Genomic DNA, 25,727 nt, shown 5'->3' on the forward strand with positions numbered 1-25,727 from the left:
TTGTGGGTTTAGGCCTTAGAAAAATCCCTCTTACTAGCATTTCAATGGAATTTGCTGGTAGGCAAGGGACTACAGGTAAAAGTGGATGTGTTTGGGAGACTGATAAAGTAAATTATTAAAACAAAGATTTGAAAGGAACTATGAAGAATATAAGAGCCCTGGTAGCGTAATGGTTAAATGCTCAGCTGCTAATCAAAAGGTAGGTGGTTCAAACCCGCTAGCAAAGCCATGGGAGAAAGATACGGCAATCTGCTTCCATAAAGATTTATGGCCTTGGAAATCCTGTGGATCCTACTCTGTACTGTAGGGTCACTGTGTATTGAAATTGACTCAACAGCACTGGATTTATGACGAAAGCATTTTTCTATACGTATTAAAAAATTCTCAAACACTTCTACAGTGTCATTTCTAATAATACTTACAAAACACTATCTTTCTACCTCTGGAAATAATGAAAATAACAGAAAATTAAGAGCAGATATGGGTCAACAGAAATGGTTTTAGGTAAATAGAAATTGGAGGGCTGAAATAAGTGTGTGTGTGTGTGTGTGTGTGTGAGAGAGAGAGAGAGAGAGAGAGAGAGAGATGAGAAGAAGAAGAAGAGTCAAAATTAGGGACACTGGCTTCTATTAAGCAGTGACTAATTCACAGAGCTTTTGTGTAGGAGAAGCTTGTTGGTGGACCATACATCCTGCTTCCAAACAGAGGTCTGAGGGAGAAAAAGTTCGAATTGGCGATGACCTCATCCTCGTCAGTGTGTCCTCTGAAAGATACCTTGTAAGTAACTTCTAACATAGTCATCTCTCATTCTCAGATTTTTTTCCTAGAGGAATAGATGGCCAAGAAGAACTGGGCCACAAAAGCTTGGGTAGGATAGAATACCCCCTTATATAGGATATTTGACAAGTGATTAAATTCCTTTCTCTGCGAGATTATCATGGTGCCTGGAATTTAACTGTTAGTTATTGCTGGAATTATAACACTGTGTCCAGAAAACTCTGCTAAAATGTACCAGGCCCCACCTGAGAAGGCCAACTATTTGTACCTTAGCTACTATTACTTTGAATTTATCACATAGCTTAGCTTTATTGTCCAGTGAAGAAGCCTGAAAAAATGGCATACAGGGAAAATAGGTCTATGTTGGGGAAAGAAATGAAATTTAAAATGTTTCACTATATTGCAAGAATCTGGAAGACACAGGTAAGATTTTGCTGGAAGGCACTAAGAAAGCAACATCATTTTCAAATCTTTGGAGGAGCAGGCAAAAGGGGATGCCTTAAGATCAGAGAAATACCAAAGATAAGTTTAAAGTTTCTCAAGAGCTTATAGAGTCAACCCCATCAGATGATTATACCTTACCTAGTCCAATGCTGGAGGTAATTTCCCTATTCGTTCTTCCCCTTATCCTACAAAGATGAGGCATTTTATGGCTCCATGTTGAATCAGGGATCCAGCTGAAGGGAGGAAGCTGGCACTTGTCTGCCACTTTTGTGGCTGAATATTTCTTCTTCTTTGAATAAAATGTGGGAGGGAAGGGGAGGGAATGCTGTTAGATAGATAGAGATAAATATTGATTTGGGTGAAGAGAAGGGCAATGTACCAAATGTGAGTGACCAATATGGCAGCATTGAGGATGAGAAAGACAGAGAGAGTTACATGGGCAGTACAAACAACAAATATGAACCCCTTTGTAAATACAATACTGAGTTGTTAATGAAAGCAAATATGGGTATAGGGACGGATAGATGGGTGAACAAGCTAAACAATTATGTATGTCTAAATGGAGAGTGTATCCAAGATCATATACAGGGTTGGCAGAAAATGGGCCTCTCGAAGAGTATGAAGGGATGGACACTGGGAGGAGGTAACTATGGGGAGGAAGTGGGAGGGGAGCTGCTGCATTGTAAATTTTGGTCAATGACATGAGACAAAGTATATGTGAACTGCTGTATGAAAAGTGAATTTACTCTGTAAATCTTCACCCAAATCCTAATAAAAAAAAAAAAAGAAAAAAAAAAATGTCCACTCTGAAGCTACCTCTACATGGGGTAGAGAAATCCCCTACAGGGTAAGTAGAAAGAGCCAGACAACAGGAAGGCTATTCAATTTAATCCTTGCAATTCTAGGCGAGCTGCTTCTGTCAGGTCTGGACTTATGGTTTAAAGGATGTCTCATTTCTGTTTGTGCTGCAGCATCTCTCAATATCAAATGGTAACATACAAGTGGATGCCTCCTTTATGCAAACACTCTGGAATGTACATCCTACGTGCTCAGGAAGTAGCATCGAAGAAGGTGTGCTTTTTTATATGCATTCAGCTTCAGCCTGCCAGTCTGTCTTGCTCTGTATATGTTGACATTTTCTACTACTATCCAGTTCTTACCTGAATGTCTTGGTACATAGATAGCATGATTTTAGTGTACTTGAGTTTCTTTCTCTGATGTTTGTATGGATTAGTTTCTGTCCTGACTTCCAAAACATGCACATCCATGACTTTATTTTTTTTTAATTCTTTACAGCCCACTGTTGTCTTGGCACTATATGCATTGAGAACTTGGAGTTGCAGCTTCCCTCTGATGAGCTGAGCTTTCATTTTTATTTATGGTTACTAGTTATAAGTGTACAGACCTCAGCACCTTCTGATTTACAAGAGGTTGCATGTCAAGAAGGTGACATTGTTTATATTTCTCCCCAATGCATTTTCTCCACACAGGTGGGAGAAGGACTTTCTCTGTAATAAAATCATGTTTAGCTGTTTGTTTTTCACTTCTATTTATGGAAGGCCATTTAAAAATAATGAAATTTTCTCAGTATTTTATTTTTCCCTTGGAAATAGGACCATCAGATTTTGTTGAGCATATCCCATTTCTTGGAGCCAGGCCAAGTCAATGTACCCTTTCAAGTTAGATAATAAACATACTAGCCTTACCTCAAGGAGACCTGGTGTTACAGTAGTAAGCACTCAGTTATTTTCAGTTTGAACCCACCATCTGCTACATAGGAGAAAGATGAAATAGTCTGCTTCCATAAAGTTTATAGCCTTGGAAACTGTCCTATATGGTCACTAGTAGTCAGAATTAACTCTACAACAGTGGGTTTGGGGGCCTTATCTCACTTACAGGAATTATGACCACAGAGCAGAATAACCAAATGTCAATGACATTTGTTATTACATTATATTCTAGTGCTTGATAGTGTAGTCAGAGTTTTTTTGAGACAAAATACTTATATCACAGACTTTAGACCTCTTTTTTATCTTGAATCTACTAGTTTTGAACTTGGATTGCCCGCCAAGATATGATGTTTGAAAAAAGAGAGGAAACTGAGAGTTGCCAAGGTGATACACCAGGTACAGAAGACAATACCCAAGCTGAATAATTAGGAAATGGCAAATTCTTAACGTTATCAGCAACATGTGGAGGACTTTACAAAGGCAAAATTTGTTCAGCCCTCTTCCTTTAAGCCCAGATTAACTCATCACCCTAAGTCTGTTGGCAACCATTCCTTTTCTATCAGGAATCAAGAAGATGTGTGTTTCAGTCCTTTACAAGAAAGTTTTGACTTAATATTCTTTGCTAAATTTTTCATTTTCATTGGAAAATAAAATTATTTCCCAATGCCAACAGATGGCTTGTGGGGATTAATTAAAGAGTGCTTGCAAATTGTGTCAAAAAGGTCCTTATACAAGCTTTGAGAGCCCTTGTCGTAATATAGATTGGATAGCTCACCACGTGAGTCATCTGCCTCTGTAGAAAAGTCTCCTCAGCACCCACTGGGGAGAAACCCACTTCAGCCCTTGAAAGTGTAAGTGATTCTTATCATGGCACTTCTCCCCTGACTATTGCCCCAATATATTTCATTAAGAAAAGTTGTGATACATCAGCACTCAGTCGTTTTCTCTGTGTGAGTAGAATATTGATTGAAGGAGCCTGAGATCTGTAAATTATGAACTCCAAATGGGTCATGGCTGCCTCATCATGAGATGATTGAAAGTTTAATCAAGAGTGTGGTCATGGAGGGTTTTAATTTTAAATTAATTGATATGAAGGATTCCCTTCCAGTGTATCATGAATTACTTTTTTTTTCCCCTTCAATTAAAAAAATTTTAATGTGAAGTATATGTAACAAAAATTTGACATCTCAATCTTTTTACAAGTATTATTCAGTGACATTAATTATGTCACCATGTTGTGCAACCTTCACAATCCTTTTTCAAATATTTTTTTATCGCTCTTAACAGAAGCTGAAGACCCCTTCAGCAATCACTGCTTAGTCAGTGTCATTCACACACACACACACTCTCTTGCTATGTGCACATGTTCTCTATCTTTCTCCTGGTGATCACTAAAAAAACCTTTGGTTTCTCTGCATTTACCTGTTGTGGATATTTCATATAAATGGAATCATATAATATTTGTCCTTTTGTGTCTGGCTTATCTCACTCAGCATATTGTTTTTAAAATTCATAGCATATGTTCATTTCTTCTCTCTTTCTCTTTTTTTAAACCATTCCAACATTTCCTACACGTACCATTCATTAATCACATTCATCATACTCTGCAGCCCTTACCACTACCTGTTTCTGACTTCATTTTTCTTTATGACTGAATAATACTCCATTGTATATATGTACCACATTTTATCCATTTACATATTGGACCCTTGGGTTGTTTCTACTCTTTGGATACTATGAATAGTACTGCAAGGAACATTGGTATGAAAGTATCTGTGAATTGCTTTTTAGTGTAAAAATCAGAGTGGGGAGGGGAGGACACAACTGGAGATGCTAGTATAATAAGGTAGGAAAACTGGACAAAGACTTGTGAATATTTGAGGGAAATTTAAGAAAAACTTTCCTTTTTTTGATGAAAAATGAGCAAAGGAGTCTCAGACTATCACTGTACTAAGACACACTGAGAACACTTTTCTCCTCTGTCATGACTTCTCATTCTCACTACTTTAATCAGTACACAAAATAGTTTATGAGAGCCCCTAAAGTGATCTCATTTTGTGATTTAAAAAAAAAAAAAGAAGCCTAATACATATAGTCATTATATTAAGCCCACATATCACTGGGAATAGTCCAGAGGATTGTTAATTCAGAGGAATTACAAATCCCTTTTCTTTCTGCAAGGTGAAGTTTAGACAGGGCCCCTCCCTCTCCTGCTACTGTGTTCTTTGAATTAAGGCTTAGAATTTTTTTTTTTTTTTTTTGAAGACTGTGGATCATCATGTCCTTGAAGTTCATTATTTCTTCTCCGTTTCTGAATTCCATGGTTATTGAGATTCTTTTTCTTATTCTGAAAGCTAAGTGCTTGTTGATAACACAGACACACACACACTGGCCTTGAGTTGGATCCCACTCAAAGCGACCCCTCCTTGGGTTTCCACAGAAGTAGATTGCCCAACCTTCCTTCCAAGGAGTGGCTGGTGGGTTTGAACCACCAGCCTTCTGGTTAGCAATCAAATGCCTTAGGCACTATGTTACCAGAGCTCCCAAAGCATCTATAATCCATTCAGGATTGCTGGAGAGCCATTAATACCATAGGAATAAGATCCAGGTTTGATCTGTGTGTTTGCTAAACACATCCAGAAGCTAACTTCTAAAACAGGACCCATAGAATAAAGTACCCTCCCAGCACCTTCTTCCTTTCCCATGGCTGCAATTTGGTTTGCGTTTCACCACAAAATAGGCAGGTTGAAATTGTAGGAGTTTACCCAGGAATTTGGTGTTGGATGTATTTACATCCTAAGCAATTAAAAAATCCTTTTCATCCTAATAGTAGTAGCTTCATTTACCTTTTTGGCCTTTAATGATAGTGAGAGATACTATTTTTACCTTATCTTTGATGTAGGACTAGTTCATCAGGAAAATACTATTTGACTTTCATTGTTAAAATTGTTTTGGTTTTGTCTTCCCCTCCCGCCCCCCACAGAAGCTTGAATTCATAGTAATTTCCCAAATGCCTCTCTGCTGATGTGTTTCTTAACTGACTCAGAACTTCGTGAATTTACCCTTCTCAACACAGTGTTCTCTGTAATTAAACTTCCACTTGATTCATTGTCAAATATTACTGTCTTATAGGATACCTACTTGGTGGGCATGTAGTACGTCTTTTCCATGGTCATGATGAGTGTTTGACAATACTATCTACAGACCAGAATGACTCCCAGCACAGGTAAGCCAATAGCTCTATCCATCTCCAAGATGGACTCAGACTATGACTCAGACTGAAGAGTTTGCATTTAGATTTGGCCACAGATGAATTCAGTAGAGTGGTCATTTGGTGAAACTTCATCCAGCCATGAGTTCCAGTCTGTAAAACAGAAATGCTCTACAGTAGAATTTGCATACAGAAAAGCTATGTACTAGTGTTTCTTCTTAGGCAAACAGTTCTATAATGCTCTTTAATTCCTTTATTTGCTTTGGTGGATCCTGGGTCTAAGAAGTTTCTAGTAGCATTAATTATAGACTTAAATACCTATTTCAGTGATGAAAATCAGGTTAATTATACGTGTCTGTACATTTACACAAATTATTTACCAGGCTCTTCAGAGGCAAATCATCTCTGCTCTTCCCATTTCATATGCTAAAAAATTAAGGTGGAGCTTAGCAATTTGGTTTTGTTAATCACCAAAAAGAAATGGAGAAACCAAATGTTGACTTAGCAAGGGGTGATACCAAGAGCAACATTTAAAGGGCATTGCTGAGGGTGACACTTGGTATTACTCATTGACTCCTTGACAGATCCTTTTCAGTCAAAGACATAAGATAAGGATTTTAACCCAAGTCTTAAGTTAATATTGAGAGTCTTACAATCTGTTTATCATCAAGGGAGCAAATTACATAAAGCTCATATCTAAATTAGGCTGAATTTGGGGGGTGGTAGTAAGTGTCATCTGATGAAGGTGCTTTCTTTCGAGTTATGTTTATGGTAACCTTATCAAATACCTTTTTTTTTTTTTTTTACTTGGTTAGAAACAGTCTTCACAGCTTAGAGATCATTCACGTCAGACTCCTGTCACAGGTCACACACTGAACTATTCCTAACAGTAATCTAAATAGGGGATTGCGTGCTCTCCATCCAGGCTAATTCCTTACTTAATTTAGAAAAGGTCCTCCACAAGCAATGTGCTTGAATATATTAGGGTACATTTAGGAACCTTATGTTGGCAGCATGTATACCTTAGAGTTCTGAGTTTCTTCCTACCAACTTTGTCCTTAGAAAAACCCTTCATTGGAACAGGGTGTGACTCAGAGCTCTGTGTGGGACTTGTATGACACACACCTTTGTCGAATGCAGTGGTTCATTCACTCCGTACTTCCCTGACACTGGTACAGTGGGTGACAGTTATCTCTACATATAGGGAATTTAGGCCAATCTGATTTCCTTTAAAACTAAGGAGTCCCTACTCTAAATAATATCATGTGACCCTATTCTGTTACAGTATTACTTTTCCTTTTTTTTTTTTTTTTGAATAAATACTGAACAAATAAGTGATGAAACTATTAGCACTATTAAATACTGAAACTAATAGCACATGTACTATCTCATTAATATTTTATTCTGGTGCATAATGGGGAATGTTTCCAGCCATCCATAGTTGGGAGAGTAAAGAACTGAAGTTCTGGGACTGAGTTTGCAGAATTGCTAGCATCTAAGATGGGACACTTCAGAACTTCTCTAGTTCTTCTCATTCCTGTTCTACCTTTTAGAGTAGGAATTTGGAAAAAGTAAAATGCTGACCATGTCAATGATCCTTGCCCCTGCTGCATGGCATTAATATAAAGCCAAATTTACAAGACCTGCCCAGGAAACTGCTTTGAGAAGCTTGGCATTTGGTAGACATTGTGCTGAATGGTTCATCGGTACCCTCCTTGAGGAAAGGCTAGGCAAGTGTTTGAAAGGAGGTGCTGGGGAAAGTGAAGAAGAAATAGAGGAGTTATCAAAACAGTCACAGTGAAGCAGACACATGTGCCATCACTGATGGAAGACAAGTGACCTGTGGGCTGAGAATTCCATGGGGTCTAATTGGTGTTTTGAAAAGAAAAATCCACAGACAAAATAAAGAGGCTTTCCTCCTCTCCTTTATACAAAAGCATAAAGGAGAAGAGATTGGGGTGAAATTACTCACTATACTGACACCTGAATTTTTGTATCTTCTGGTCTCTAAATAAAAGCACAATGCCTTGGTGCTATTTCATGTCTCGCTTAGGTAGGCAGTAAGCCTCATCAATATTTTCTGTCCTCAGAACTGGTCAACACGGCCAGGAATGCTGAAAGTCTGGGGAAGCATGAGGGAATAGGAAAAGGAGAATGCACTGAAAGATCCCAATAGCCACCAAAACATGCAAGTGATTCATTTGTCTTGGTGCTGATTTTCCAGGGAAAATCATTTTATTCCTTCTAAATCCTGAGAGCAGCCAGGCTGGGCAGAAAAGCCTCCTCTCCCAGAGTGGAAACCCAAGATCAACAATCTAGCATTTGAGCTCTGATCCTTGGTTCTTTCTCTGACTTGTCAAACACCCTGGGATAAGCCACTTAACCTATTGAAGCCAAGGCTAAGCTGTCAGCGAAGCTTTCATAAGTATCTCAGCTCACCACCCACTCTTCTCCTCTCCTTTGGCAATTGCTTTAGAGAACAGGAACAGATTGTTTCAAGCTCTATAACCTTGTGAGATTAAACAGAGCAAACCACCCAAATGTCCCAGGTGGGAAGGACTAACTTTCAAGAATCTTTCAGATGTTAGAAATAGCCCACTCATTTTCTCTTAGAAGCTGCCTCTTCTGTGGCCTAAGGTGAGATGCTTCACCTTCCTTTCCCACCTTAGAGATCCTTCCGCCTAACTCTAAAGAGGAGAAGCAATGAAATCTCAGGGAATTTTCCTTGGTGGCCAAAAGTTTCAGTACAATATCATCATCATCATCCTAGGCCTGGCCCAGAGACACCTGGGGTGTCATAACTCTAAAGCAGCATAGAATTTTATTCTCTGATGTTTATCACATATCTCCTGAAGACAGTTTAAGAATGTCTTTTATAATCCCACCACCAGGAGTTAACCACTATTAATGTTTCATTATATTTCTGTGCCATTTATTTTATTTCTATGCATGTTTATAAATATTCATCTGTATTTAAATAAAATTTGGAGAAATCTAAAACATGTATTTTGTATAGCCATGAACATCTTCCTGCACCTTGATTACTTAAAATGAAAGATGAAATTTTTACAACTGTTTTGTGATGTAAGTATCCTTATGAGACCCATTTTACAGATGTGGAAACTAAAGTACAGAGAGTTGAAGGGACTTGCCCCAAGTCACACAGCTAACAGCTTGACGCTCAGATCTCTTTGACTCCTACGCACATATTTTCAGCCTATTCAAAATTATGCTGCTACTCCAGGGTGGGAGGGGGGAAATACACATTTCTTCTTCACTTTTGTTAATTACCTATTATATTAAAATCTAGATGAAGATTCTTCTAGGGCTTGAGTGATTCAATTGTGATAGACACAAACCCTCTGTGGAAGAAGCAGGATTTTAAATTACTGAATTTAAATGCAGTCAAATCATCAGTTTTGATCAAGGCTCATAAAACTCTCAAGAAGTGGCTAGATTCAGTATAGCAGGTAATCTAGGGATCAGTATTGGTGAGCTGTACTTTTAAACTACACTCATTTAATTCTGTATCCCCTACATTATAGGTAACTTGGTCCCCATTTTACAAATTATAAAACTCAGGTTTTATGAATCATTAGAAAATCATCAGGCAAACCCATATTGAAGGACATTTTATAAAACACCTAACAAGTACTTTTAAACATTATCAAAGTCATGAAAAGCAAGGAAAGGCTAAAAAATTACAGTAGACCAGAGAAGACAAAAAAGAGTTAATGACCAAATACAATGGAGTAATCTGGATTGGATCCTGGAACAGAAAAAAAAAAAAGGAATTAATGGGAAAAAAAATAGTGAAATTAAAAGTTAATGCTAGAGTTCAGTTAGTAATAATGTACCATTGTTGGTTTCTTAGTTTTGGCAAATGTACCATGGTAATGTAAGATAATAGCATTGTGAAAACTGAGTGAAAAAAACTGAGCTCTCTGTACCATCTTTTCAACTCTACTATAAATCTAAATTTGCTCCAAAATAAAAATTTAAAGACACACTTAAAAATGATCTGTAATGCAACAGAGAAGATAATAGTACCATAATAAATTGTAAACATGATAGCAACTCAACAGAAAACTTTGTTCCAAGCTTCCTAGAACAATGGAGATGAATTTGCACTCTACTGCATATCATTTTTGAAAATTCACATATATTGTTAAGGTATAGAACTACATCAAGGAGCTTAATCTGAAGGAATTAGAACCTTCTGTATCTGGTCTCTTGGTGTCAGAGTGGGCTATTTCAGCTCCTAATGTGGGGAGGAAGAATTCTTACTCCCTTTTTTCATTGAGCCACCTGATGGTCTGCAAGTTCCCATGACGTATGTGTTCCCTTCGTCTAGAAGCTGCTATTTTTCATAAGAAAATGAGACTGGGAGAGGGGCCCTCCCATTGAATCTCAGGTTTTGCTGACTCTCAGAACTTGGAAGAACTGTGGGTCTGAGCAGCCACTGCAGAGAACTGTTCTCTGCCGAGTGTTGATCAAAGTTACGAATGTAGCAGCTAATCTCCAACTCTGCTCACAGGAGGATATTCTATGAAGCTGGAGGAGCTGGAACACGAGCCAGGTCTCTTTGGAGAGTGGAACCCCTTCGGATAAGGTAATGAGGGATCTGTGTGGTGGTCTTTTCAATATTTTTCCTTTCTTTCCAGTACAATCTATTCTCTTATATATTATATTTGTTCCACATCACCTGGCAAACTCTCAAAAGTTCCTTGGCCCAGAACCAGCAAATCTTCTGAACTATTGTATGAAAGTTCTGTGACTTGACTTTTTAAAACACACACACACACACATGCGTGCGCACATAGGCGTGCACACACACACGGACACATCAGATATTTTGATGGCTTAGGCATTTACATTCTCTTCCCAACTCTTAGAATTCTGAAAGTAAAATACTCATGCTCACAGGATATTAGGCCTAAGCCTTTGCTTAATGGGTTTTTTAAAAGTCAAAATAGGTATGTATGCATAGTTCTACCTATGATTGGTTGTTCATTTCCACGGAGGTCTAAGCAAAGATTTTTAAATATTTTACTAATGTGATTTGGGTTCAGTGGTGATCTAAATAGTTAGATAAAGCAGAAAATCATTTTAAAAATTAATATATGCATCTCTTAAACATTTTATTCTAACTTAAAAGATAAAATTTTTGTTCTAGGTTATTTAGTTGATAATTTCTGTTCTATAACTTGCCAGGACTTTTGCTGAATGTCAGTATTTGATAAAGCACCTTGAAAAAGGTTGGCATTCAACAGGGGATCTCCCTTATCTCATCCTTTATACTGCTTTGGTTTTTTCCCCATACCATTTTCCACCTTCTAATATACTATAATGAGCTCCAGTGGTGTAGTGCCTAAGGCATTTGACTGCTAACCAGAAGGCTGGCGGTTCAAACCAACCAGCCATTCCTCGGAAGGGAGGTTGGGCAATCTACTTCCATAGTGATACCATCTCAGAAACCCAAGGAGGGGTCGCTATGAGTCAGATCCAACTCGACGGCTGTGAGTTTTTTTTTTTTTTTTTTTTCTGGTTAATATACTATAATATTTACTTACTTATTCTGTTTGTTTATCATCTGCCTCTCGCTGGTAAGTGTAAGCTGTGCAAGTATTTTTGTTATTTCTCTTGAAGGTAGAATTCTTTGTAGTCATAAAACGTTTATATTAAGATAGCACAGTAGGAAGAACTTTGCTATAAGAAATAAGTTTACTCTTGAAGGCAAACTTCTCATTCTTTTTGGGATTATTTTCATCAACACACTTCAGTGTAATAAAGGGAATTTTGGAAATGTGGGACTGCCTGATATTTAAACCAGAATTGACCTTCTCCCAGGATCGTGTTCTTGGTTGCTGTCCTTCAGGAAGGACAGAAAAGTACTCTAAGGCACTCTAAGGTATGAGGACATGAAATCTTAGAGCAAGCCAGAAGACTGGAACATTGTCCCTTAGGGGATTAACCCCAGCAGTGGTCTGAGTCTGCTAGCATGTGTAAAATATATACAGAATAAATATTAAAAACCAGCTACTAGTGTATAAACACAATTTTTCTGTTTCACTTGCCCAGCTGGAGTGGCAGTAACATCAGATGGGGCCAGGCTTTCCGACTCCGGCATCTCACCACTGGCCACTACCTAGCCTTAACAGAGGACCAAGGCCTCATACTGCAAGATCGAGGAAAGTCAGACACGAAGTCCACAGCCTTCTCTTTCAGGGCCTCAAAGGTAAGGTGATATAAAGTAGACTTTGATCCTTCCCGAAGAGTGAATGCACTAAAACCCCGCAACGAACTATAACTGCAAAGAAATGAGGCTGGAGCAAAATGCAATTGGAAATTGCTTTAAAAATTGCCATATTTTATCTTCTGAATTAAGTTAATAAAGAAATGCATACTTTGAATCAAAGTTGGAGGCTTGAGTAAGAGGAGAAAAGCCTTAGAAGACAGAGGGATCCCCTAATGGACACTGTTGCTTGGTGGCTAATGGAAAATGTTGTTTTATTTTAATGACTTCAGAGTTCTGAGAAACAAAACCCAGCCAAAGGTGAACTATCTGCTTCACCCCTGTAAAGCAATGGAACCGTGGAGACATGAGCTTCGGTGCTGCAGTTGTTGGGTGCCATCAAGTGGTTTTTGTCTCAGCCACTACGTGTGACAGAGTAGAACTGCCTCAGAGGGTTTCTGGGCTGTATGTAATCTGTACAAAAGCAGATTGCCAGGTCTTTTCTCCCACGGAACCCTTATTGGGTTCAAACCACCAAGTTACTTGTTAGCGGATGAATGCCTAACCATTTGTGCAACCAGGGCTCCTTACATGTGTTTAAATCAAGGAACTAATTTCTTTAAGAAAATTGCAGAGAAGAGAAACAATTCTGCCTGTAGACATGGCACTATCTTGCAATTATTTGTATTATATAAAGTAACTATAAGCATATCTTCTTTTATTGTAGGTTGCAGATACTACATTTTTTTTTTTTTTTTTAACCAACTGAAGGTTCATGGTACACATGCATGGAGCCAGTCTGTCAATGCCATTTTTCCAATAGCACATGCTTACTTTGTGTTTGTGAGTCACAATTTAGTAATTCTCCCAGTATTTCAAACTCTTTCATAATGCTATTGGACACTTCGTAGACTAACAAACCAAATTCACTGCCATTGAGTCAGTTCCATCTCATCTCATAGTGACCCTATAAGACAGAGTACAACTGCCCTATTGAATCTAGTTTCCAAGGCTCTAAATCTTTTATTATCTCATCTTTCTCCCATGGAGTAGCTGGTGGGTTCATGCTGCCAAACTTTTGGTTAGCAGCTGAGTGCCTTAACTACTGTGCCACCAGAGCTCCTTAATAAACTATGTTGTTGTTATGTGCCATCGAGTTGGACTCGACTCATAGCGACCCCTCCTTGGGTTTCCAAGGCAGTATCACTACGGAAGTAGATTGCCCCATCTTCCTTCCGAGGAGTGGCTGGTGGGTTTGAACCCTGGTTAGCAGTCAAGTGCCATAGGCACTATGCTACCAGAGATCCTTTAATAAACTTTCGTTGTTTTTGTTGTTGTTATGTGCCGTGGAGTCAGACCCGACTCATAGTGACCCCTCCTTTGGTTTCCAAGGCAGCATCACTACAGAAGTAGATTGCCCAACCTTCCTTCCAAGGAGTGGCTGGTAGGTTTGAACCACCAGCCTTCTGGTTAGCAGTCAAGTGCCTTAGGCACTACACTACCAGAGCTCCTTTAATAAACTATGTTGTTGTTGTTGTGTGCCGTCCAGGAGTGGCTGGTGGGCTTGAACCGCCAGCCTTATGGTTAGCAGTCAAGTGCCTTAGGCACTATGCTACCGAAGCTCCTTAATAAACTATAGTGTAGTGTAAATATAACTTTTATGTGCACTGGGAAACGAGATTTGTGTGATTTGCTTTATTGCGGTGGTCTGGAAGCAAACCTGCAGTATCTCTGAGGTATGCCTGTAGTAACTTGCTTATCCTTTTTCTTGACTGTCTCCCCATATCTCTTTATGCTTTCCAATCCATCCTCAACTTTCATTAAGAGTGTATGTTTCAGTAGTGGTTAACCCCAGACTTGTAGCTTTGCCATTAAATCTGCGTATGTTGTTGTTGTTATGTGCCCACCGACTCATAGTGACCCCTCCTTGGGTTGCCAAGGCGATATCACTACAGAAGTAGATTGCCCAACCTTCATTCTGAGGAGTGGCTGGTGGGTTTGAACTGCCAGCCTTCTGGTTAGCAGTCAAATGCCTTAGGCACTATGCTACCAGAGCTCCTAATGTGCATATAGACAACTAATATTTTGAAAGCCTCTGTCTGTGATATCCAGTCAGTTTTGACTTTGCAGAAGTCAGAGCTGGATCTAGTTGGATGGTTAGAATCGCATGCTTAACTACCTTCTGATGGACAGTTGGATGTGCTGTCACTTTGAGTGTTCTGGAAAGCTCTTCCAAGCATAATACAGGTTCTGTTGAGATGTACACACATATATCAGGAAGTCTGCCCCTCCTCAGAGGGCAGTTTAGCCACTCCTGTGGGACCTTCAACTCTGGTTTTATTTTCCTTTGTTCTTTTCTAGAAATGGACCTTGATTTGTGTTCTGAACACGATTTTATTGCAGGGTCATTGGTGATTCTCTTCATGTAGGACTCATGTGAAGCTGACACCTGAATTTTATATGGGGCATCTCTGCTTCCTAATGTATCAGAGGAGACCAGTCCCATAGCACCACTCTTCTTTGATTATTCCTTTTCTCCCCCTTTTCTGGTCTTTTTAGGTAGCTCTGGTAGTGTAGTGCCTAAGGTACTTGACTGCTAATCAGAAAGCTGGCAGTTCAAACCCACCAGCCACTCCCTGGAAGGAAAGTTGGGCAATCTACTTCTGTAGTGATACCGCCTCGGAAACTCAAGGAGGGGTCGCTATGAGTCGGGGCTGACTCGATGGCACATAACAAGAACAACAATCTCTTTGGTTATATGGGTTTTCTTCTTTCAAACTGCCCTATAGTTGAATGAGGCTTTTCCACGCCTATATTTCAAACATTAAAAAAAATATGAGCTTCCTGCCCATATCTTCTTAAGCTCCTCCACATGTCACCTTCCATCTCTCTTCCAGTGGCATGTTGGCTTGTCTTTATTCTGGTTTTCTGAGCTCTTCTTCATGTTATCCCCCTCCATTTTTTTTTTTAAGATTCCCTGCACAAAGGGGATTTTAACTTCATGTTGTTGTTATGTACCATCAAGTCAGACCTGACTCATAGGGACCCCTCCTTGGGTTTCCGAGGCAGTATCACTACAGAAGTAGATTGCCCCATCTTCCTTCCAAGGAGTGGCTGGTGGGTTTGAACCACCAGCCTTCTGGTTAGCAGTAAAGTGCCTTAGGCACTACACTACCAGAGCTTCCTTTAACTTCATATATATGGATTAAAAAAAATAAACTCAATGCCATTGAGTCAGATCTGACTCATAGTGACACCTCCTTGGGTTTCCGAGGCAGCATCACTACGGGAGTAGGTTGCGCAACTTTCCTTCTGAAGACTGGCTGGTGGGTTTGAACCACTAGCCTCTCGGTTAGCAGTCAAATGCCTTAGGCACTGCACTATCAGGGCTCCCATATATATATAGATAAAGATATCTATATATCTCTATCTGTCTATCTGTCTGCTTAGTAAAATATTCTGGCATCCAAGAAGTAAAGGGTAGATTAACTTGCTAAAAGAATCCAAGAAAGTAAGCACAAAAGATTCCTAGGGACAGTGACGTGCAATATCACATTCTTCCCCAAGAGACAACTTGGATATAAGCAGGAGACTGGAACATGGGAGGAGGCAGAAAACAAAGTGGTAAGTCCTGGCTAATGATCAAGGAAGTGCCTTTCTCAGAAAGCTAGGTTGTCTGGCCCTGGAGCAGAATAGTGCCAGTGAAGTCTTTACCATTTCAGAAAGGGATTTTTCTTACAATGGAAGAGGAATCTGGCAATGCTCCAGGCAGCTGGCAGGATCCTGTACCTAGGGGATGTTTCCATCCCATCCCTTTCTTGGATCAGGCTGTGGAATGGGCTCAGTGCAATGTCATGTTCTCTGGAGGAAGCCAGAAAAGCTCATAGCAGCATAGAGAGTTCTCAAAACAGTCCTTTTAGTTGGCACCATTTTGGGCCTGCAACAAACCCATTTTGTCCTCAAAAGTCCCATTTCTTATCTTCCCAAGTCCCTCCACTTCCATGCACAGGGAGGCAGGCAGCTGATGGGTGGAAAGTCATAGTGGTACCATGGGGGCCACTGGCATAGCAGAGTGGGTTGAAAAGTCACCCATGAGTCACTTTGTCCCTATGCAGTTGGCAGTGTGGTTAAATTTCACTGGAGTCACTATGTTAGAGGTTTTAAATAACCCACAAAGCAACAGTATTCAGCCTAGCTGCCTTCATTTTAATTTGAAAGGAACTGAAATTAAAATGACATAGGCTCCAAGGCAGCCAAGGTATAGTTGTGTTCCTGTAGGGAGTCAGGCTTCCTTGGGACATTGTGTGGGCAGGACATTTGGCATCTCAAAGCATAAAGCTACAGAACAGGAAGAAAGTGTGGGGAACACACAGTTCTGCATACACAGTCCTAATGGCTGTTGGGAAAGAAGACTTGGGATCCTTCAATTCCTCTGGGCCTCCTGGTTCCTTCTTAAAAAAGGTGTCCTTCCTTTGCTTGGTATAGGCTTTCCTTAAATGTACTCTTGAGCATGCTTCACCTTACTGGATATAGTAATATCACCCAGAAGAAAGAGGTTTGTGGCTGTGTTTTTCAACACTGTGAAGACATTGAACCATCTTGCCTGTTCTCATCCATCATAGGTGTTATAATATAGAGGAAATGTCAGAGTGGCCCCAAAAGGCATTACAGGGACATGGGTGGTGCCATAAGAGTTGGGAGGACTCAAAGGGAAGATCAAGAAGTAGAGACAGTGAGTGGAGCCCTTTGTGAATTGAGGGTGTTCATCTGATGCTTTCTGTGTGTTGGAAGATCTGGGATTCAGAAAAAGAGACCCCTAGGAGGAGCATTATTTGAGCTTCAGTCACATGTTCTGCAAGGACACTGCATTAGCTGGGCCATGAGTCATTTGGTGATGATGGGCTTCCCACTCCATGTTTTCTATCAAGTTGTACTGGTCAGCTATGAATACTAAGTCAGGGGCCATGCGGTAGCCAAAGATGTGTGTTAGCATCATTAGCAAGCTACCCTTTCAAGGATGATGGCACATGGCCCTTTGAATCCTTGATGTGAGTCATCAGATGTGGGTATAGCTGCATATTGCTGCAAAGTGACCAAATATATGCACCTGGGCTTGGCTCAGATGGAATCAAACTGATCTTTTGGCAAACTACGTGAAAACATGTAGAATAATGAACAGACTGTGATCTTGGTCTTCTCCCCCATTCAGCAGGATGAGCCAAGTCATGTTGGAGGATGGGAGCTATTGTTATCTCTGAGATACAGCATCACACCCTTACTCCTTTTCTCTGGAAATTGTATGGTATAGAACATGGCTTTAAAATCACCCAGACTTGGCCTTGAGTCCCCCCCATTCTCTGAGACCTTGAACACATTTCTTAATCCTGAGCCAAGAATGCGTCTCATTTGAAGTCTGTCATGAGAGATTTTTGCCTGCCCCTCCACTGTATCTGTTGTCACTCACTTGTGGTTGACTTGAGTTCCTGCATATTAAATATATTTGTTAGTCTTTGTATGTGCTATTTTAATTCTCAGCACCAAACCTGTGTCTAGAACGTCTTTTACTCTTAAACACTTCCGTTGTTGAACTCTTTACACTTACTTCCAGACAACCTTGAAATGCCCCTGACAACATGAAAACTCTCCCACAAGTGCTGAGTAGGCCCCTGTTTCCTTATAGCCATCAGTTCCTAAACCAAGAGCCCTGAATGATACACACCTTTTTTTTCCCACCCTAGTGCCCGGTGCAGTGTATAACATGTAGTAGGTTTGAAAATTGCTTGTTGAAGTGATACATAAATGTGGTCATACACTGAAATATAGAGTGAAATCTATTTCATTTTAACCTCAACCATCTTCCTAGAAGAATTTTGTCATCATCGTGTAATCATTTTACTATCATTTACCATCTCTATAAAGGTTCAATGAGAGAGATTCATTTTATTTTGACATCTAAGTCAAATTTCTGTGAACTGGATTTCACATCATTTTCCCCACAGTCTTGACGTTGCAAGGCCATTCCCCAAGGACTGTCAGATAATGTGATTTAATATTTACTTTGGGATAGCAGTACTTCTATTTAGATGTCATGTCTCAATGACAGTTTACAACACAGAATTACTTTCAGGGGATTGTGAATTAATAATGTTACAGCAAGCCTTATTGCATGTAGCAATATTTTATAGCTATTTTTAATGACTGTACAGTAAGTCTTCAATGATTGAGATAAAATCTCAAATTTTACCTATTTCTAGGGTCACAGACTTATCACTGTCCATGATTATGGAAAATTTTTAATCAATGTGTAAAACATTACATTCAATGTAGTAAACATTTATCAAATATCTACTGTACATTAAGCACAGTGTTTTTAACCAAATGTGATCTTTCCTCCTGCTTTTCAGATGCTGACTGCTCTGTCTGCTAGGTGTGGAAGCAGTCCTGTCATTCGTATTGCCTTGTGTCCTTTCAGTTCTCTGCAGATCATATGGCAGCCATATCCCACTCCCCCGGGCAGCACTTAACAAGATAGCAGCTGGCCTCACGGTGCATCACGTCTATAAAAACATTGGCAGTGAAGTTGTGCTGTTTGTGCTAGTCCCCTTCTGTATTATGTCTCTTTCCTCACCAAGTAATCAGTTGAGGAAATGGAGGGCTAGAGGTGGAGCAAAGCAGGGAAGAGGGAAGGACAAGCAGTATGTTAAGTCTAAAGTATCTACCGACAATTCCATTTACTAGTTTCATTTTAAATATTACATAGTAAATACTTCAGAGTACTTTTAAAATTTAAATTGATATACTTCCTCGAGTCTATTGTTAAGAGTAGACAAAGAGAAGCCATGAGCTTTGAGGTTGAAATTCATATTTCCATGTTTGAAGTTGAAGTTGAGCTTTGGGTTTGAAGCCTAGTTCTTCCATTCACTGTTCATTTTTAATGTCCCTACTTATAAAAATGAGGATGAAGGGATATCTCTTGAAGGATTTTTGTGGGGATTAAATGAGACCAGGAAAATTAACTGAGAGTCTTTCTTTATCTATGAAATTGGAGTAATACTGTTTATCTCAGAGGGATGGTGTAAGGATGAAATGAGAAAGATCAGGACAGACCCTAGTACATTAACTGCTACTGAGGAAATGTGCTTTTTTTTAATAAGGCAGAAGAGTCAGCTGCCATTCAGCATTCTGTACACACTAGGGCCTTCCTTACTTTCCACCCAGCAGGGGGCTTTGCAGTTAGCCTCAAGTCTGGACAGGCTTCTAGCAGTGTCTTGCAGTGTTTTGTTGTTTTTTTTTTTTTTTAAAGGGGTACTAAGACATTTTATTTTAGATCACTTATTCACAAGGGGACTATGCTGATAAACAAATGAACCCAAAGGTGATTTCTCCATAGACTGCTGGTAAAACATACACTAACCATGTTGTCTTTGATGGCTTTGCTCAGCATCTATGAATGGACTATAGCTTCCTACATCTCCTTTTCCTCTGAAACATTTTTGAGTGCTTATGGTCTGTGTTGGAAAGTTACTTTCTTGATTCCTGTGAACAAAAGTGATTTAATTGTTCTATATAGCCCCAAATTACACTCTACTCAGTAAAATGAATTGGACCTACTCTGTTTCAGGTATTAGGTCCTAATGCAATAGCTTAAAATTTATCCATCTCTAGTCTTGCTTCATTTCATTCATACCACCACCAGAATGATTATTCTAAGAGATAACCCTGTGTCATCCCCTTACTTAAATTTCTTGGTGGCTTTCCATTACCCATACTAGCTTTTCCCAAAAGAAGTTCCAAACAGTGATCCCATGAGAAGCAGGGAGTGAAGGAAGCAAAATGCTGCACTACATGCAGTTCAGCAGGTTGTTTTGTTTACTTGCCTTTTAGACAAAGAGAAGCCATGAGCTTTAAATATCCTTTAAACAGCTGAAACTTAAGCAAGGGAATGACACAGGGTTATCTCTTAGAATAATCATTCTGGCAGTGGTGTGAATGAAATGAAGCAAGACTTGTTGTTGTTGTTATATGCCATCGAGTCGGCCCCGACTAGAGATGGGTAAATTTTAAGCTATTGCATTAGGACCTAATACCTGAAACAGAGTAAGTCCAATTCAGTTTACTGAATTTGACTCATTTTATTCAAAGAGCTCATACTACCTTAATTGACCCTCATTCTTAGAAAAATTTGTCCAAAGATTGCTTTCCCCATCTTTGAGAAACATGAACCTATAGAACAACAGTGTTTGGGTCTCTTTCTGGACTTCGACCATCCTGCTTGCTGCACTCTGACCATCTTACTAGAATGCCACACCCTTCCATGTTCCTCTCTCCTCTCTTTCCTATCTGAATGCACATCAGATGTCAATCTTGTATAAAACCGTTCCTAACTATCCAGCCATAGTTAACCAGTCTCTCTTCCAAACTATAGACAAAATTACATTGTTGTCATTATTGGTTTGTATATGTATGACTCCTAAAAATTTATGTGAGCTCAGAGCCACTTTTTCATAAATTGATAGCTTACATTTTCAATTTCATCTTAGAAATATCCTTTAAACAATTGAAATGTTGTTACAGTTATTTAACTGTGGTAATGGTAGTAGTAACCATTAAACTAATTATATTCAAATCGCAAATAGGCTTTGGAATTACATTTGATTTTGGATTCTGCAGCATTACTTACTGGCTATGTTGCTTTGAGCAAATTGCTGGACTTTGTAAGGACTGGTTTTATGTATAAAATAGAAACTAAAGCAGGGTCATTTCATGGTTTAGAAAAAGGTTTGTGAATGCCATGTATAATAAATGTCCCTTTGTAGGTCCTCGATAAATTCGAGTGGTAGTGTTGGCATTGCAGAGTACTTTGCACAATACTTGGCTCAGAGTTGGAGCTGGATAAATGCTCATTCCAATTCCCTTTCTGTTACTTCTAGACATCTTAAACCAATGTGGAGAGAAGCACTTTAATCGTCTAAGCTAAATACTAACAAGAGAATTATGATGTGGTTACAACATTTTCAAGAAATAATGATTACTATTATTCTTCAATATATTTAGCCAAGTAATTTCTTTTCCTTCTTGATATCAGCTCATCATCTAGTAGGCAAGATTGACACAGATAAACAAATAGAGAAATTGATGCCTTCAGACTAATGTTACAAAAACAAATTATTTGCAAACTATTTTAAGCAAAGCTCTGTGTAGACTACAAAGACAAAACTAAGTCTTGCCTTTAATAGAAACAACCTAGGTGTCCATCAACTGAAAAATGGATAACCAAACTATGGTACATACACACAGTGGAATACTATGCCACCCTAAAGAATAATGTACAATCTGCAAAACACTGTATAACATGGATGAACTTCGATGACATTATGCTGAGTGAAATAAGTCATTCACAATGCAAACAACGCAACACACTGCCATCGAGTTGGAGCCAACTCATAGCGACCCCTCCTTGGCTTTCAGAGGTGGTATCACTATGGAAGTAGATTGTCCAACTTTCCTTCCAAGGAGTGACTGGTGGGTTTGAACTGCCAGCCTTCTGGTTAGCAGTCAAGTGCCTTAGGCACTACGCCACCAGAGTTCCTAACTCAATCACAGAAGGAAAAATACTGTATTAGTCCATTATTGTAAAAAGTCAAAGAAAGGTTTATATATGGAAGGAAATTTTCTTTGTTGGTTACCAGGAGTGGGAGGGGAGGGGAGGGAACAGTGTTAGATAGGTAGAGACAAGTACTGATTTGGATGAAGAGAAGGGCAGTGTACCAAGTGTGAGTGATCAACACAGTGGCATTGAAGAAAAAGAAGACAGAAAGAGCTACATGGGAGGTACAGACAACAAAGATGAACTCTTTTGCATTTACAGTACTGCATTGTCAGTGAAGGCAAACATGGATATACGGGTAGATAGATGGGTGGACATGCTGAACTATTAGGTATGTCTATGAAGGGGGAAGTGTGCCCAAGACCATGTATAGGGTTGGCAGACGATGTTTCTACAAGTGTATTGTTATGTTCTATAAGAATTCCCAGGTATATAGTAGAGCTGACAGGGGACAAGTTTGTAGTCACTTCTTGGCCACAGCCAGCTATCCAGAGGGAGTGAGTAGTTGGACCTGTGGGCTCAGGACCATTGTCACAGGGGCCACCAAGCTCAATTGGCATAACATACTACATAAAACATTGTTCCACCTCCTACTTTGGTGAATAGTGACTGGGATCTTAAAAGCTTGCAAGTGGCCATTTGGATGCTATGATGGATCTCTCCTCGTCCAGAGCAAAGAAGAATGAAGACAACCAAAGATTCATGGAAAGAATTAGTCCTAGCAACTGGTATACCATGTGATCTGTAGGCTATACGACTATGAGACCAGAAGAACTAGATGGTACCCAGCTACCACTGTCAACCACTCAGAGGGGGATCTATGTAGGAGATCCTGGATAGAGTGGGAGAGCAATGTGGAACAAAACTCAAAATCAATTGGGGGTGGGGGGAGGGACCAGGTTTGCAGGTCTGATAAAGCCTAATAGAACCACTGAGACTCTGGCCCCTAGCTGCCCTTCAGGTCTGGAATTGAACCCACTTATGTGGCTTCCAGCCGAACAAAAGACAGGCATATGAGGTGAACATTTACACTAGGTAGATACACTTCTTGGAGAGAACAATCATGGGAGAATAGAAGAGCACAAGGAGACAGCTCAGGGGGCAGGAGTGCATGGAGGGATGGACACTGGGAAGAGGTAACTATCGGGAGGAAGTGGGAGGGGAGCTGTTGCATTGTAGTAAACTGTAGTCAATGTCATGAGACAAAGTGTATGTGAATTGCCATATGGAAAGTGAATTTGCTCTGTTAGCTTTCACCCAAATCACAACTTAAAAAAAAAAAACAAACAAAAAACTAAGTCTTGCCATCAGAATTTTCAATCTGGAAAGAGGCATGAAGTGTGCCAACAAAAGATTAATATGGCAGAAGATAGTAAAGAGCCTTGAGAGAGGTAAAGCACAATGCCATGAGAAGTGAGAAGATGAAAAGGTATCCTCGAGCTTTGCTTGATGGTTGAGATGTTAAGATGTAGAGGGTGAGATAGGGGATTCCAAGCAGAAAGTGTGAGAAAAGGCCCAAAGGAAGAGAAAGTTTGGATATATCGATTCAATACTTCATAGCCCAATTTGATTAGCTGTTGTTGCTGTTGTTAGGTTTCTTTGAGTCAGCTCTGAGTCACAGTAACCCTGTGTACAACAGAATGAAATGCTGCTTGTCATGTGCCATCCTCACAATCCTTGCTATAACTTGAGCCCATCATTGCAGCCACTGAGTCAGTCCATCTCATTGAGGGTCTTCTCTTTTTTCACTGATGCTCAACTTTACCAAGAATGATATCCTTCTCCAGGGAACGGTTCTTTCTGACAACATGACCAAAGTAAGTGAGACGAAGTCTGGCTGTTCTCACTTCCAAGGAGCTTTCCAGCTGCACTTCTTGCAGGACACATTTGTTCTTTTGGTAGTCTGTGATACTTTTAAGAGCATATGATTTATAACTATAGAAACGAGAATTATATTTTGTTGAAACTTGGGAGTTATTGAAAGGAAATAATTGGATTATCTCTGTCCTTTAAGAAGATTCCATTTCTAGCAGTAGATTAAACACTTAATTCAGTGAAAACAGAGAGCTGAATGGAACATTAGCTTATGCTCAAGAGAGAGGGAAATCAATCTGTTCCCAACCAAATCAGTCTTCTCTATTATTGACCTCTTTCTGTACTAACTTATTGCTCCTGTAGTATAGATTTGGATTGGGTTGGTTTTAGTGTTGGGTTTGCTTCTGTTTTATTTTTGTTACTGCTGCCCTCCTTTCTTTTAAATTAAAAGTGGCTACTGCTATGACTAAGCAGCCCTGGTGATGCAGTGGTTAAGTGTTCAGATATTTGAACCCACATGCAGCTCTGTGGGAGAGAAATCTTGGCTATCTGTCCCCATAAAGATTACAGCCTAGATAACCCTATTAGGGCAGTTCTGTTCTCTCAGATGGGGTTGCTGTGAGTCAGAACTGACTCTACAACATACAACATCAGCACTGCAGTGACTATGAGAGAACCTTGGAAGGTGATGCTCTTTTATAAAAGCAAAGACACGTAGAGAGATTGCATTCTGTAGAGAATAACCAAAACTCACTACTGTGGAATGAGTTCCAACTTATAACAACCTGTGGACAGTGTAGAACTGCTCTGTAAGGTTTCCAAGGCTGTAAAGAATTATGGGAGCAGACTGCCACATCTTTCTCCCACAGGGTGGTTGGTGGTATCATACTGCTGGCCTTCGTTGGCTGGCAGCCAAGCATTTAACCACTGCGCTAACAGGGCTTCTCATCTTTAGACCCATTTATTTCAGTGACTCTAAAGGAGCTCTGGTGGCACAGTGCCTGAAGCATTCACCTGCTAACCAGAAGGTCGGCGGTTCAAACCCACCACCCACTCTGTGGAAGGAAGATGGTGCAATCTACTTCCATAAAGATTCACAGCCTTGGAAACCCAATGGGGGTTGCTATGAGTTAGAATCGACTCCATGGGAGTGAGTTTGGTTTTGTTTTCTTTAGAAAAGCAGATCCCTGGATTTAATTTCTTTTGGTAAAGCAATATTTAAATAAGTGAAAAGTGAAAATAAATAAAGTGACCATGGTAGCGTAGTGCCTAAGGCACTTGACTGCTAACCAGAAGGCTGGCGGTTCAAACCCACCAGCCATTCCTCAGAAGGAAGGTTGGGCAATCTACTTCTGTATTGATACCGCCTTGGAAACCCAAGGAGGGGTCGTTATGAGTCGGGTCTGACTTGACGGCACATAACAACAACAACAAAAAAAACCCTGATAGTTTGGAAGCATGTGTTATCTTAACCCTGAACTCTTACAGATCAGCATGTTGTTTGTTGTTAATAGTAGCCATTGGGTTGATTCTGACTCATGGTGACCCCACATGTGTAGAGTAGAAATGCAGCATAGCATTCTCTAGGTTGTGACTCTCAGAAGCAGATGGCCAGGCCTGTCTTCTGAGGCACCTCTGGGTGGGTTTGGACTGCCAGTCTTTTGGCAAATAATAGAGCACTTAACTGAGAGACTTCCATAGTTAGTCATATTTAACAATTGTAGTATGTAGTCTTTTTGTTTCACTGTATTGTCTATGCTTAGGCATAGGCTAGAGCTTAAATTTTTTGCCATCTTTTGAGTCCTGTTATTGGCCTGAGTGTCTACACGGCTGTGGGAATTTCTGAGATGAGTCAGACCCAGTTTGGAGAATAAATAAATGTATTATTGAACCAAAAAAAAAAAAAAA

The 25,727-nt window shown here is 39.8% G+C and overlaps 1 protein-coding gene across 1 annotated transcript in view; it reads left to right on the plus strand.

Annotated features, from left to right (window-relative positions):
• The window catches only part of RYR3 (ryanodine receptor 3), a 585,899-nt gene that overhangs the window by 122,508 nt on the left and 437,664 nt on the right, over window positions 1-25,727 (plus strand). The window contains exons 6-10 of the mRNA XM_007940521.1: window positions 665-777; window positions 2,193-2,292; window positions 6,084-6,177; window positions 10,700-10,774; window positions 12,244-12,400. Of these exons, the coding sequence (XP_007938712.1) occupies window positions 665-777; window positions 2,193-2,292; window positions 6,084-6,177; window positions 10,700-10,774; window positions 12,244-12,400 (539 nt within the window). The remainder of the gene's footprint in view (window positions 1-664; window positions 778-2,192; window positions 2,293-6,083; window positions 6,178-10,699; window positions 10,775-12,243; window positions 12,401-25,727) is intronic.

The sequence above is a fragment of the Orycteropus afer genome, unplaced genomic scaffold (assembly GCF_000298275.1).
Source record: "Orycteropus afer afer isolate SDZICR_OR568_19922 unplaced genomic scaffold, OryAfe1.0 scaffold00068, whole genome shotgun sequence".
Classification (NCBI taxonomy): Eukaryota; Metazoa; Chordata; class Mammalia; order Tubulidentata; family Orycteropodidae; genus Orycteropus; species Orycteropus afer.